General features: G+C 33.1%; 2 protein-coding genes and 2 long non-coding RNA genes across 14 annotated transcripts; 3 read left to right on the plus strand and 1 right to left on the minus strand.

Annotated features, from left to right (window-relative positions):
* Positions 1 to 6: 6 nt before the first annotated feature.
* Positions 7 to 8,164, minus strand: Aduk (unc-51 like kinase 3 homolog Aduk). Of its 6 annotated transcripts, XM_018021660.2 has the most exons (7): positions 7,427 to 8,164; positions 5,907 to 6,058; positions 4,547 to 4,761; positions 4,221 to 4,447; positions 1,724 to 1,985; positions 1,400 to 1,603; positions 7 to 1,267 (listed from the first exon to the last, which is right to left on the minus strand). In XM_018021660.2, the coding sequence occupies exons 1-7, from the start codon at positions 7,511 to 7,513 to the stop codon at positions 1,023 to 1,025; spliced, it is 1,392 nt and encodes a 463-aa protein (XP_017877149.1). In that variant the 5' UTR covers positions 7,514 to 8,164; the 3' UTR covers positions 7 to 1,022. The 6 variants fall into 6 exon arrangements, with proteins under 6 accessions (XP_017877149.1, XP_017877148.1, XP_026667926.1 ...); XM_018021659.2 differs by having other exon boundaries at positions 4,221 to 4,761; XM_026812125.1 differs by having other exon boundaries at positions 4,221 to 4,761; positions 5,907 to 6,231; positions 7,427 to 7,487.
* Positions 3,010 to 4,343, plus strand: LOC108623270 (uncharacterized). Of its 2 annotated transcripts, XR_003388938.1 has the most exons (4): positions 3,010 to 3,244; positions 3,312 to 3,486; positions 3,961 to 4,048; positions 4,253 to 4,343. It is a non-coding gene; the product is annotated as an uncharacterized LOC108623270 (long non-coding RNA). The 2 variants fall into 2 exon arrangements; XR_003388937.1 differs by having other exon boundaries at positions 3,010 to 3,486.
* On the plus strand, positions 4,668 to 5,811 carry LOC113464119 (uncharacterized). The gene is made up of 2 exons (XR_003388939.1): positions 4,668 to 4,778; positions 4,847 to 5,811. It is a non-coding gene; the product is annotated as an uncharacterized LOC113464119 (long non-coding RNA).
* Positions 8,165 to 8,184: 20 nt separating the features above from the next.
* Positions 8,185 to 13,568, plus strand: ari-1 (E3 ubiquitin-protein ligase ariadne-1). Of its 5 annotated transcripts, none has more exons than XM_018021652.2 (8): positions 8,185 to 8,846; positions 9,702 to 9,977; positions 10,130 to 10,303; positions 10,382 to 10,447; positions 10,553 to 10,768; positions 10,854 to 11,411; positions 11,496 to 11,722; positions 11,811 to 13,568. In XM_018021652.2, the coding sequence occupies exons 2-8, from the start codon at positions 9,771 to 9,773 to the stop codon at positions 11,890 to 11,892; spliced, it is 1,530 nt and encodes a 509-aa protein (XP_017877141.1). In that variant the 5' UTR covers positions 8,185 to 8,846; positions 9,702 to 9,770; the 3' UTR covers positions 11,893 to 13,568. The 5 variants fall into 5 exon arrangements, with proteins under 5 accessions (XP_017877141.1, XP_017877142.1, XP_017877143.1 ...); XM_018021653.2 differs by having other exon boundaries at positions 8,185 to 8,531; XM_018021654.2 differs by lacking the exon at positions 8,185 to 8,846 and adding an exon at positions 8,884 to 9,430.
* The last annotated feature ends 410 nt before the right edge of the window (positions 13,569 to 13,978 follow it).

The following is a 13,978-nucleotide window of genomic DNA, read 5'->3' on the forward strand; positions in this document are numbered from 1 at the left end:
TTGTATCGTTACAAATTTTTGACTATACATTTATCTTATGTGATTACATTATGGGACATCGAATATGAGTAACCTATGGTCAGTTGTATTTGGTAAAATATCAATGATTAAATAATAAATTACTATTTATGCATACTGTTTATACATATCATGTATTTTTTTTTATGTAATATGCTCACACTAGATTATTAATTATGAATAAATTATTGAGTTGACCTAATCTAATCACATGTACTGCATCCTTTTCGTATAACTGATATGTAGTTCTGCGTATATTATAATGTCAGTTAATGTATAAGCGTAAAACGAATTGGTTTCAATTATTACCGAAACACGTGTAGCATTTTTATGAAAATCGATGAAATAAAGTGAAATTTCATATATTGGAAAATATAAAATGAATTTAAGTTCATAGAAATCATTTTTGTTTGTACTAATGAATATAACATTCACACAGGCAACGCGCAATCCGACAAAATTAAATAAAACTTTAATTATTATACTTTTTTATTTTTAACTTGAATAATAATTAAAAAGGTTTCTGCTTTTAGTTACGCGTATACGTTGTAAAACAGTGAAATGAATATACTTTTATAAAAGTATACAGAGCGATGCACACGGCCGGAATTAAAATCTTCAGATCGATTGAAAAGGGATATCAAAAATAAGAACGTGAAATTCAATTAAGATCGGAACAGAGAAAATTCATCAGACTCTCATTTCGAAATTGAAATTCTATTTAGGAGCTATTAATGTTTTAAAGAAACAGTAAAAAATACTCAAATCAAAGTTATATTCGTACTTCTGATCAAGTTTTTAGTAGTTCGTATTTGTGACTGTCAGTACTAAAAATGCATATTTCACTATTAGAGTAGTGGTGATGGTACTTTAAGTAGAGAACTTTTCTTTGAACAAAACAGTTCTTTTTTTGTACCAGATACACTCATATCTCGGTCAAGGTAGAATTTTTATTACACTGTTGCATATTAATTTATTCGTATCCGATTGTTTCTTTATTGTAATTAAGAGAACCGACCAAGTAAATTAATAAATTGGCATTGATGATAGTAATGATTCATCACCTGTTTATGTAATAAGTCTCTTCTTCGACCAGGCGGTTCCTTTCTTAGCAGGGGCACGAGTATTCCTAGACACGCTTGAAATTTTTCTAATGCAAGCGCGTATTTTCCCTCGGCAAGATAAAGTTCAGCGATATCCCCTATTTCTAACGCATCCGGCATACTGGTCGTGCTTTTGCTAAGCGTTCCTAACGAGAAATAAATTTAATACGTAAAAGTAATGAAATTCAGTAGATACGAATGTAATAATTTTTCACTATCTCCTACTTTCGTTGATATATCTAAAACGATTATTACATGTGAAAAATTTTAATACAAACGTAGTTCGTGATAAGCTAGTGTCGGACTTCGACTTAAGGACGGTACCCCTTGAACATTCCGACAATTTCCTTTATGCTCTTGTTCTACACATTTATTTTTGTCCTTATCATTATTTGTACACGACGCTTTCAGTACTTCTGCTCTGTTAATATAATCATTTATGCGCAATCTTAAACTTTCTTCTCGTTTTGGATCAGTCTCACCTGTTAAAGTAATGGGACAACGGGAATGTATAACTTTTCACAATATCCACTCCCTACGAGGTTCCCATGTAACGTCCTAGTGACTATTTATGTACATTATTCGAGTATACTTTTTCTTACTTGTGAGAATAGGAATAAAATATCTAAGGGCCTCGCAGTACAAATGAAACGCTTCCTTCGCATTTTTCTCCGCGTCCATTTTCACGGCCTTCTGAATTATCTCGACCGCCTTGTCATAATTTTCCTTTGTCGGCGCATGAGCCAAATCCAGGAAATCATGAGCGAAAAATTCATCGAACGTTATCCTTTGATCAGGGTCGTGTCTCAATAAGGACATCAGCAAGTCTTTGCAGTCGTGCGACACGTGTGGCCCCTTCGGTAACTGTCATTTCACGATATTTAATAGTGGAAATATTGTTTTAAAGTGAAGAAATACAATTTCTCTTAGGAAAAACGTCGAAGTTTAAAGAAACTTTACACAATTTCTGATTATTGATATAAGAAAAAGCACATTTATATAGATATTTTCTATTATATGCATATGTATAATAATATATACATATTTACGTACGCTATATGCCAAATCCTATTGTATTTGAAAGCAAAAATATAAGCAGGTATGTACCTACAGTACTGACTGTGTAAATTTCATATTTCTTTATAGGACTATAATTATTTGGTACATGGCTGTATATATGTATACATGTACACACATAGTTTATGTGTATAAATATATTATAAATAAGATATAGGCAGATAATGTCTTAGTGAACAAAAAAGTTCCAAGATAATATAAATACAGGAACAAAAGATTAAAATCTATGTTTATACAGGGTGTCCCACGTAACGCTTTTCACAATTTTTCAAGAACTAGCGATAATCTGACAAAAAATATTTTATACAGAAGTTGATCAGTTTTCGATTGGCTATACACTGCGATACAAAAATTTCTTTTTCGATAATCGTCAAGGTCACCTTTATTTTTTTTTAAATGGCACTCTTTATTTTTGACTTAACAGTATCAATACGAATTCAATGATCTAGTATACCATGACCTTCGGATGACTTTGAAGTCAAAGAAAAGAAGATTCCAACAAAAAATGACAATCTGCTTAAATGTGTGATAATAACTTGTATTTATTATTAAAATTCGAAGTTACATTTAATTCAGGAGTAAATGTCGTATTACTAGAAACTTATCTATTTTCGGCAATTCACAACTGTTAAGTTCTACAAGAATTTCTACATCTACGCAGCTGCTGACTGGCACGTTTGTCGTAACAAGGGTTTGACAGCTATATGGCGGTTGGTAATGACCATGGGCTTGCGAAAAATTATGATTCTATTATTCGGGAAATAGCACTAAAATTTTTTAAGCCGCTTGGGTTTTCACAAGTTTCCGAGAGATAATTCGGACCGCAAGGAATACCAGGTAGTCATTACCTGTTCAACTCTGTTTTTTTAGTGGCTAAGTTCTGGCATCGTTTTTAGATATAAAAGCAGCTCTCGGTCAACCAATAGACGCACAACAGCTCTCGACTTCATGAGAGCAACATCTCAGTACAAATTTTCGAGTCGAATTCTCGCGTCGAACGGGCAAGTTCCGGAACAAACAAACTGCATTACAGTAGAACGTTTTATGTAAGTTGTGAATATTGAAATATATCGATATGAGAAAAATTGATTTACTTTCTTACACCTCGTTTAGGAAATCAGTGATTCATTGATCTCCATTTCACGTTAAACTAAACGTGATGAATCAACAACAACAAAGAAAGAGTGTCACACATTCAAGCAGGACGTCATTTTTTGTTGAAACCTTTATTTATTTGATTTCAATGTCATCCGAAGTCATACAAAGTACTATTTAAAAGAAAATGAAGGTGACTTTGACAATTATCGAAAATGAATTTTTCGAACTCTTCTTATCGCAATGTATAGCCAATCGAAAACTGACCAACTTTCGTATAAGATATTTTTTTGTCAGATTATCGCAAGTACTTGACAAATTGTGAAAAATGTTACGCGGGGTACCCTGTATACGTGCATGTAAATACATGTGTTATATCAAACAGAGTAGACTAGAAAGCAGGCTCACACTGCTTTATGAAAAATATAGTACTTCTAATTATTCTTACTCTTAATGTTTGTACGATATCTCTAATCCATTTTGAAGCTATCAATGTTACCATCATAGAAGAATGTATTTTTATGTCTGATAAGAAATTATTTATATCTCTTCTTAAGAACTATAAATGCGAAGATAGGAGAATAATCGAACGTATATAATACGCCATTCATTGTAATCATAAAAATGTTGATACTCTATAACATAAATTGCAATTTACTGATGTTAGATATTGCTCATAAACGTCTATGTAACGATACATTGCTAACGGGAAACACAGACTCTTGGAACCTTTTTATCTCGTCTTTACTATAGCCGTAAGTATAACCAAGCAAATTAATCTGATACGAAATATATTATTTATTCACAAAATAAGACAGTAAAGGCAACAAAGGACAAGAAACTACTACATGGATTATGCATATTCGAATTACGTATTCGAGAACGTATTGCAGTAGATACAACAAGCAAATTAACAATGTAAATCACCTCTATGGGCTTGCAGTCTTTAATTTTTTCAGCCAACTCCTGAAAACTACCGCTAGAATACGGCGCCCTGCCGAAGAGACATTCGTACATGATTACGCCGACGCTCCACAAATCGACGCGAGCATCATACTTGCGTTTCAATAAAATTTCCGGCGCCATATAAAGTGGAGAGCCACGAATCGCAAATTTCTGTTCCGAACTCGAAATGTGTTGCGCAAAACCGAAATCTGTAAATATAGAAATTCGTCCAATTGCTTGCGTGGCAAGTCGACCGACAGAATGTATGAAAGAAAAAAGATATAAGACGAATGAAACGCAAGACGAACCTCCAACTTTTAATGTTAATCGTGGCTGCCTCATTAGCAACAAGTTTTGCGGCTTTAAATCCATATGAGAGACGTTGTTATTACGTAGATACCTTAGAGCGAGTGCGAGTTGTTGCAAAAATTGACGACAAATTTGTTCGGGTAGCTGATGTTTCTTCTTTATGAAACTTGATAAATCACCACCGTCGCAGTATTCCATCACGATGTAAATGTGCCTGCATCACGTCAGACGGTAAGCACCTCTTTTATAGAATTTCTGACTACACTTTAAATTATTTATTATGTTATCTGAATTAATAGAGGTGTGGGAGAACCCGAAAATATCGAGAAGCCGATGATCGAGACGGGTTCAAGAAAATGTTAAGATTCTTGACGATGTTCGGGTTTTTCGATTATGTCAAGATGCCTGAAAATGTTCTAAATTCCTCCAAGAGATTTAAACACTCTCGCAAATCACATTATAAAATTTATTCATTTATTCTCATTTTTAATTATTTAATGGTTGGAAAATGAGGCGGAAATAATATAGCAAATAAGTAATAATTAGCCTTTTCACACGAAGACATAAAATATAATTTTTACCCCCGAATTTTTTTAAGTGAGAAGGAATGGGTAAAGGTGAAATATAATTATAAACGAAGTTTTTCGTCCACTCCATTTAATGTGCGGAAGGTTTTAGCGATACAAAATGACACGTGCGTTACAATCAACTCAACTTACGGTCATGACAAAGAGACCCTTCGCGTAGGTCGGCTTAGCACTTACTGACTAATCCTGAAAATCCGAAATTTCGAAGAACATGGAAAAGAAGAGAGAACAAAGAGATAGTCGAAGATGGATGAGGGTAAACGGAAAAATTAGGAAAAACAGACAAAGCATCATAAAAAATGACCTGGACCATCGACTTAGAAGTGGCTTGGGCAGCAGATAAACCTGACGGTTGAAAACTCCAACATCTGGCGACCAAAGATTTCAAATGGAAAACAATAAAACGATAAAGCAAAACGTGGTGGAAAAGTAAAAAAGAAAAAACAGAAACAGAAGATGGCGTGAAAAAAACGATTCGTCATAGGAGAATCTCGGACATTTTCGAGCACCCGTCCTGATCCCGAGAAAAATTCTCGTCCTGACCCAATAAATAATAAAATTCTTTGTTATTTACTTTTATGTTTACTTATTACTTATATGTAACATATTTACAATACTATTTGTAAAAGTTCATAATTTCTTACTTGTTCCGAGAAATAAAATTAGCGTAAAGATTATACAATTGAATAATTAAGAAAAAAAACTAGGGAAGACTGTGCTTTTGGTGCTTAGTCTTTCTTATCCAAAATCATTCATTGTTCAACGAACTAACCCTTCATCCCAGAAAAAATCCCTCATTTCCACGATATGCTTGTGCCTGAGTATCTTCAACAGATAAATCTCCGTAACAAGATTATCGATGGCCGATTTTGAGAGCGATGATTTGTCTACAGATTTGATTGCGACTACCTCCCGGCATCCATCCTACGAACGCCCAACAATAGCATAGCGTTAGACTCGCCTTGGGATATATTCTTTCAAACATCAACGCCGACAATCTTTTTCTGGCCGCCACTCAAATCGGCGCTAACGCCCGATACACGTTCGTTCAGTCATTGAAATACATTAAAACAAGTTGCACTTGAATCGATGACCTACTAAATAAACCGACATCGTTCCACTGCATATCAATACTTCACTACAAAGAGAAAACTAGTGCAAAGGTTAGTGCGTTCACATAGTTTTGATCGATCATACGAATGTGTGTCTAATGGGCACAGCATTCGTTAATAAATAATTATTTTATCGAAATCTTAGGGATATTGAATTAATTAAAACGCATGAAAATCATAATTCTATTTGTTGTCATCCATGTATGCATATCATTTTAGTTAAAAAAAGAGAGTAACAACTGTGCCATTAAATGGCAAATAATTCCGTTTACCCCGCTAAACTTTCGTCAGATATATTAAGAGCTACTAAATAATTATAACAATATGAATATGCAAACATTATAATAACGCATTTGTGGACAATGTATGATACTAATTTTACTATTAGTTATATCAAGTATTTTTAGTTTGTTTAAAAAGGAAAAAGTGTATTAAAAAGTATACTAACAGAAATATAAAAAAAAGGATGTAAAACTACAGTCTGCACCTACTATCTACACAATTATTTCGATTGGCTCGTGTCTTTGTGTCTATCTCCTAATTGCACTGTATGCGGCGCGTTTAAAATTCATGGTAAATCATTACACACGGAAGATTCATTAATCTTTCATTAAATTCAAATTCATTCAAATTTATTAGAGATTAAATTCCGATTTTCCAACCAGATAATACCTCAAAAATTTAGTAAATAGAACGTTATTAAAATCGGTATTTACGCAAGTTGCATTAAATTAGAATGCCGCATTGCAGCAGTTTACTATTAATTTATGAAAACTACATACTATTATATAACATGACCCAATTATTAAAGATTATTATGTAATAAAGGAATTGCAGATTCATCGTGCGTTATTAATTAATTTTTTACGTAATGCATGCAATTACTAACACATGATTCTACTAAATATAAATAAAATTAATTCCTACAATAAGCAATATTTGAAATTAAAGTATTATTAAACTTGGTATTTTAATATGCATGTATGAAAATCAGTGAAACCATAATTTGATTTTACTAACACGAATATAAAATATATCGAATTTTTGTACAACACGTATAGATTGATCGTGGATTTTGGCACTTGTGAACCAAGCTACGATACTGTCAGGCATGTCCCTGTGTCGTATATACTACATATGTATAAAGAATACGTTCATCCTGAACCTCAAATTCACGTACCTTTTTAACCGCTTTGTAGACGGTCGCATAACTTCCCGATCCGATCTTTTCTAGCAAAGAATAATCACTTAACCTGGGCAATGTCATATTGCCCAGTGAGTAGGTAATTCACTCTGACATTTAATCTGAATAGAAAATACAACACTGGATACGGGGTTAAGTTAACTTCACAGCACACAGCGACCTCCGCCACTTATCGCTCACATAGTTAGTAACATTGGCGTAATAAATTGAAACTTCAGGCGGGATTTTGAAATTCTTAATTCTAATAATTTATACATTAATTACAATATAAATTGCACTCCATGAAACACAATATTTTGTTATCCTTTCTTTCTCATGGAACTTTGTGTTTTTGTACATGCATATAACATAATTAGATTTACAAAATAAATGTTTCAAATTTTTATTGAAGACCTTACTAAAAGACTTGCCCTTTTCATTTTTTTCTGAAATTCTGATGAATTTTTCTATTACATATTACGTAGTAAACTATGAGCCTCCTAACATCCGGTAGAAAGTTAAGTTCTTTGATCCAATATTAAAAAGGTCTTCTATTTGGAGTGTATCCGAATATTAATGGGAATCACTGTAATTATTTCTCTGTCCAAAGGTTAAAACTTGTTTAATATTAATAAAAGTATAAAGATTGCGCGCAAAATGCAACTTTCCACATCCTGCAGAGGCGCCCATGCGTGTCAGCTGTGTGTCGCATACGGAGCTTACTTCACGTAGTTGACTAAAGTCAGTAAAACGGCATTGGCCGACGAGACATTTCGTTTGTCGCGTCCTTCCTTAGATTTTCAATTCCTCGGATAGTATCGCGTGAAATTTTGTGTCTATTTTTGCCTACTGACCGATTAGCCTCAAGTTTCGATAGTGAGCGCAAGAAAACGTGTAACAACTTTACATATTCGACTCTGATCGGGGAAGAAAGAAGTAATCGCACACGCACCACTATGGACGTGATAGCAGTGTTCGAGCTATAAGCTCGTCCTCTCTTTCATGGCAAACGGTGCATTCTAGATCAATTTATGGTTTTACCCGATTAGCCTACTGGTGTGGTGACTTCTTGAGTGCAATGGCTGTAAAGATTAAGTGCATGGTAATACGTCTTGTAAATTTGTGATGTGTTTCAACATCGGAAATCGCATAAAATGTACACATTTCGTGCTTTTTTCCTGTTTATTAAAATCGTGATTAAAGTTTTATAATGTTGATAGTCTTGCATTGAACGCTTTCGGAACAGATATTATATTATCTTCTCCTTGATTCTTTTACATTCCTAAAAGAATTGTGATGACTCGGTCGAGTATACAGTAATAACACACAAAATTCGGGATAGCCTCTAATTTTCATACAATTCTTAGACAAATTCTCGGTCGTTGAATATATTCTGCTCCTGACGACCATACAGAAGGTACTTTATTTTTTCATCTTATTTTCTAATGTAATAAATTGTGCACATACTTTGTTAAATATTATCAATTCTTACTTCGTCATTACATTACTTCGTCATTGTATTACTTCAATATTTATCTTGATACGGTCATTTTATAAAAGTGTTAGACTAAATTCTAAAGCAAACCAAAGAACAAAGTAAAATATGAGTTCGATAAACACGGGACGCCATTGGATAACGTAGAGATGTCCTGATTGGCTAACAACACGGTTACTTTGTTCATCGTTTCTCCGTGAGACTAGCATTTTGTGTGTCAGCTGCCCGGAGTTCAATTCGGATGTTTTGGCAGCTGATCATATTCTCGCTTTATACCGATTGTAAAAAATATAAGGAAGTTTTATCCAGTCACGGATAATTCCGAAAATTGTTTAATGTCGTGACTGTAGATTTTTGTGACTCGGTATAAGCAGTAAGTAAAAAGAAACTACGATATAAAGTTCCTTGCTTTATTCGGGAAGTAGCGAACGAATAGTATGACGTCATGTGCTGAAACATAAGCTGTTTTCACCTTGCTCCGATACAACAATATTTCGCGAGTACAGGTGCGATAAGTTTCTTTGTGATATAAAGTTATTCCGAAATTTATCGATCGCGATAGTTGTATTGGTGTTGACATTACTTTTCTTCACCCCTCAACGAGCATAGAAAGCACGAATTAATGCAAAAAAACGTGTTAGTGCACTGTTTTTACTTAATTGACACTTATTGGCTTCGTTGTTTCCAACGTGTACATTAAAAAGAATATAGTTTAGTGATCCAAATATTAAATAAGTAAACACTGAATTCCTTCAATGGAATATTTTTTTCCTGCAGGTGCAAAATATATAAAGTAAACGTTTACATATTAGTGTTTTGATTACTTAATAAATAAAATAACTCACAATGGATTCTGAAGAGGAGACATATGACGATGTTGATTCTGGCAACGAATCTAGTGGAGATGATGTCGATTTTGCTATGGAAATTGAAGCTGGAAATCCAAGGGAGCGGACAAATGATGTCGATGATTATCCCTTTGAAGTATTGTCAACGGAAGAAATAGTGCAACATATGGTGGATTCCATTAAAGAAGTCAACACAGTAGTAGAAGTATGTTGAAGATGGAAGCAATGAATTGAACATAAATTTTCACACATATGAAGCATTGAGTACTTAAGTGATCTGAAAAGAAAAATTTGTTTTTTCTTAGCTCACATGATACAATTAAAGTACAGTTGTCATCAGTCAATGTTTAATTACAGATACCGGCAACGACTACACGTATCTTATTAAATCATTTTAAATGGGATAAAGAAAAGTTAATGGAACGCTTTTATGACGGTGATCAAGAAAAGTTGTTCGCAGAAGCAAGAGTTGTTAATCCATTTAGAAAGGGTCCATTAATAAATAGAAATCAATCCTCTCAAAGTTCTTTGGTAAATAAAATTCTACTTAAGTTTAAATTGATTTAAAAGTCTAGTGTGACCGTACTAATAATATATTGCAATTTTTAGTCCAGATGGACATCACCGAACGGTACTGAAGAATGTGGAATTTGTTTTACAGTGCAACCAACTGCAGTACGTGTATACAAACAATTATGCAATATATCGTCATGGTTTAATGAAATTTAATATATTTTCTTGATGCATTTCGTACGTTTAATACATTTGACAAATATTTAGATGATGACTGGACTGGAGTGTGGACATCGATTTTGTACTGGGTGTTGGGGAGAATATCTGACAACAAAAATTATGGAAGAAGGTGTGGGTCAAACGATTGCGTGTGCTGCACATGCATGTGACATTTTAGTTGACGATGCCAGTGTTATGCGTCTTGTAAAAGACTCTAAAGTGAAATTGAAATATCAACATTTAATAACAAATAGTTTTGTTGAAGTAAATATTAATTTACATATTCCTTCTTACTTAAAAAAAAATTGACTTTAATATTAATTCATGATCTTTATCATTTCTTTCATAGTGCAATAGGTTATTAAGGTGGTGCCCATCTCCAGATTGTAATAATGCTATAAAAGTACAGTATGTAGAAGCGAGGCCAGTAACCTGTAAATGTGGGCACACATTCTGTTTTCTTTGTGGTGAAAATTGGCATGACCCTGTAAAATGTCACTTATTACGTAAGTGGATTAAAAAGTGTGATGATGATTCCGAAACATCAAATTGGATAGCTGCAAATACAAAGGAATGTCCAAAGTGCAAGGTCACAATAGAGAAAGATGGTGGATGCAACCATATGGTCTGCAAGAATCAGAACTGTAAAACTGACTTTTGTTGGGTATGCCTTGGACCCTGGGAACCGCATGGTTCCAGCTGGTATAACTGTAATCGTTACGACGAAGAGGAGGCTAAAGCAGCTAGAGATGCTCAAGAAAAATCGCGATCCGCGTTACAGAGATACTTATTTTATTGTAACAGATATATAAATCATATGCAATCATTAAAATTCGAAAGTAAACTTTACGCGAGCGTAAAAGAAAGAATGGAAGAGATGCAACAACATAATATGTCATGGATTGAGGTAAAGTCGTTTGAGATTGAGTATGAAGTGGCTGTTTTGTTTGAAAACCGTATAAATCAGGTTGCATTATACTTGTGTTTTCAGGTACAATTCTTGAAGAAAGCAGTAGACATTTTGTGTTCCTGTAGGCAGACTCTTATGTATACTTACGTTTTTGCTTATTATGTGCGTAAGAATAATCAATCTGTGATTTTTGAAGACAACCAAAAGGATTTAGAGGGTACCACAGAACGTCTCTCTGAATATCTTGAACGAGATATTACGAGTGAAAATCTTGCTGATATTAAACAAAAGGTTCAGGATAAATATAGGTAAGCTATTTGATTTATTTCTATATGTCGTATACTACTACAGTTTTTTTAGATAACATTCAATTTTCATATTTAATTTTATTCTAAGATACTGCGATAGTCGGAGGAAAGTGCTTCTAGAACACGTACACGAAGGTTACGAGAAGGAGTGGTGGGACTACGTCGAATAGAAATCTGAACCAGCGTTATTTTTCGGGCGTGTAAGACAAGATTTCTTCCTTGACACTTTTGCCCCAGCTGTGATAAATCGAAAAAGCTGACAAGGAACAAATATAGAGCATGTCACCAAGTGATTACGTGTTAGATATATACTCGAACGTAATATGATCTGTGGCAACTCATAATAACGTTATGAATTTTTGAATTAATTAAAATTGAATCCTATTACCATCAGGCTAAATGTAAAATACTTTTATATTAATTAATGATGCTGATTTGCGCTTGCTGTGTGCTATTTATCGTTGCATATTTCAATCCTTTCTAAACATGCCTTGTCAATCATGTTTTGAAAATCTCGAATGAATTTTATAATATACAAAGACATCGAGTGGTGAATGAAGATACGTATAAAAGAAATCGAACAGTGTTCGCTGTCCTGAGAAAAGGTTTATCGGAAATTCGCTTAAAATATTTTAATGTCATAGTATATTAATACATTGTACCTTTTCATATTACTACAGTGATATCTCGAAAGGTATTGTCTGATCATTGGAGAGAATAACTTTTCAAGAGTTTATCGCGGAGTACATGAAAAGGCTAATATAGAACTACATAGACCTACCTTAATCTGTCTTTTATTCTCAGTCCTGTGCACTCGATTTATGAAGGAATAATTGAACACAACATATTGGTGCAAATAAGATTCGTAAAATGTCTTACCATTTTTGCTCTATTTTGGACAGTTTTCGTCCAGGCTTTAACTGCCAATCTTCATGAAAACGTGAATCAAAGTGGACATGTCGTCAGTATCATGTGCAATCTCTACATCAAATTGTATTCGTTGACCTCTTGCACCATTTCATTTTCGTATACGCAACGTTCAAATGAAATATTGTTTAAACGATTATTTCACATAAATGTAAAAATTAAAAAATAGAAAAATTGATACACATATGTAAAAAAATAAATATATTCGAAGTATTAATAAAACTAGAACAATAGTTCCTTGTTTTGTGGCAAAGCTTATTAAGAATCAGTAAGGCAATATATAAAGGGGTCCAATATTCTTAGAAATCAACAATTCGCATTGTTCTACTCTTTTGCTGTATTAAAAATTAACTCAAATTTATTAATATTATGTATACTGGAATCAAAAGAGGTATAACAATATGCAACATTCTTATCTCGTTTATTTAAACTTAATGAAAATTTATTGATATTTTCTGTTTAATATTTAATCGCTACTTTCTTAAAACTTTACTGTTCGATGTGACACTCTCATAATGCTGACGATATGTCTCGTACATCATTAATTGAATAATTAATGATTGATGTTCACTTACTGTTATATAAGTGGGGAACGAAATAAGAGTCCCGTCTGTACAGTTACATAGTTATATATTCACACGTAAATGCATAGTACATACTTATACATAGTTGTAATATCGATATTAGCAAACTTAAAGTAGAACATTTGAAAGTTTATTAAAAAGAAATTGTTGATTCTTATTATTATTCACGTTAGGGAATAAAGAATAAAAAGAAAGCAGTTGTTTTCTGTACAGTCACATGATCTGAATAGAAATAAGAAAACTGTTAGATATATTCACAGGAAATTATCCTTTGACTCATGGCTTCGTGTATTGTATGTATCTTTATACATAATGCATAAAATTATAAACAATAATCAGGGAACTTTTTTTGTATCCAGAAAGAGTATTCAAACAATTTTAAAACAAAAAAATTAATGTATTTCTGTATCGATTATACCCCCTTAAAGTCACTACACGTATTACTTAGGATATGTGCTATGAATTTGAGTAATTAGTTTAGATTTTTCAATTGTTAAACATATCTCCTCTCCCCCTCCAGGAATGAAATTAAAAGTATTAAAACTTTCAATAGTATCGAAAATTTGATAAAGTTCGTATTAACAAAAGAAAGCGTGGTTTTAGTTCGTGAGTAATTTTTAGCAGTTTCCAATCATTGGAAATATGTACACATAAATCGCGTAAAGTATTACTAGTAAAATATATTATTAGTAAAATTATATGTTTAATTTTAAATTCTTAGAGATAAGCACTGATACTTTACGCG

The sequence above is a fragment of the Ceratina calcarata genome, unplaced genomic scaffold (assembly GCF_001652005.2).
Source record: "Ceratina calcarata isolate Rehan_Ccalc_2016 unplaced genomic scaffold, ASM165200v1 scaffold259, whole genome shotgun sequence".
NCBI lineage: Eukaryota > Metazoa > Arthropoda > Insecta > Hymenoptera > Apidae > Ceratina > Ceratina calcarata.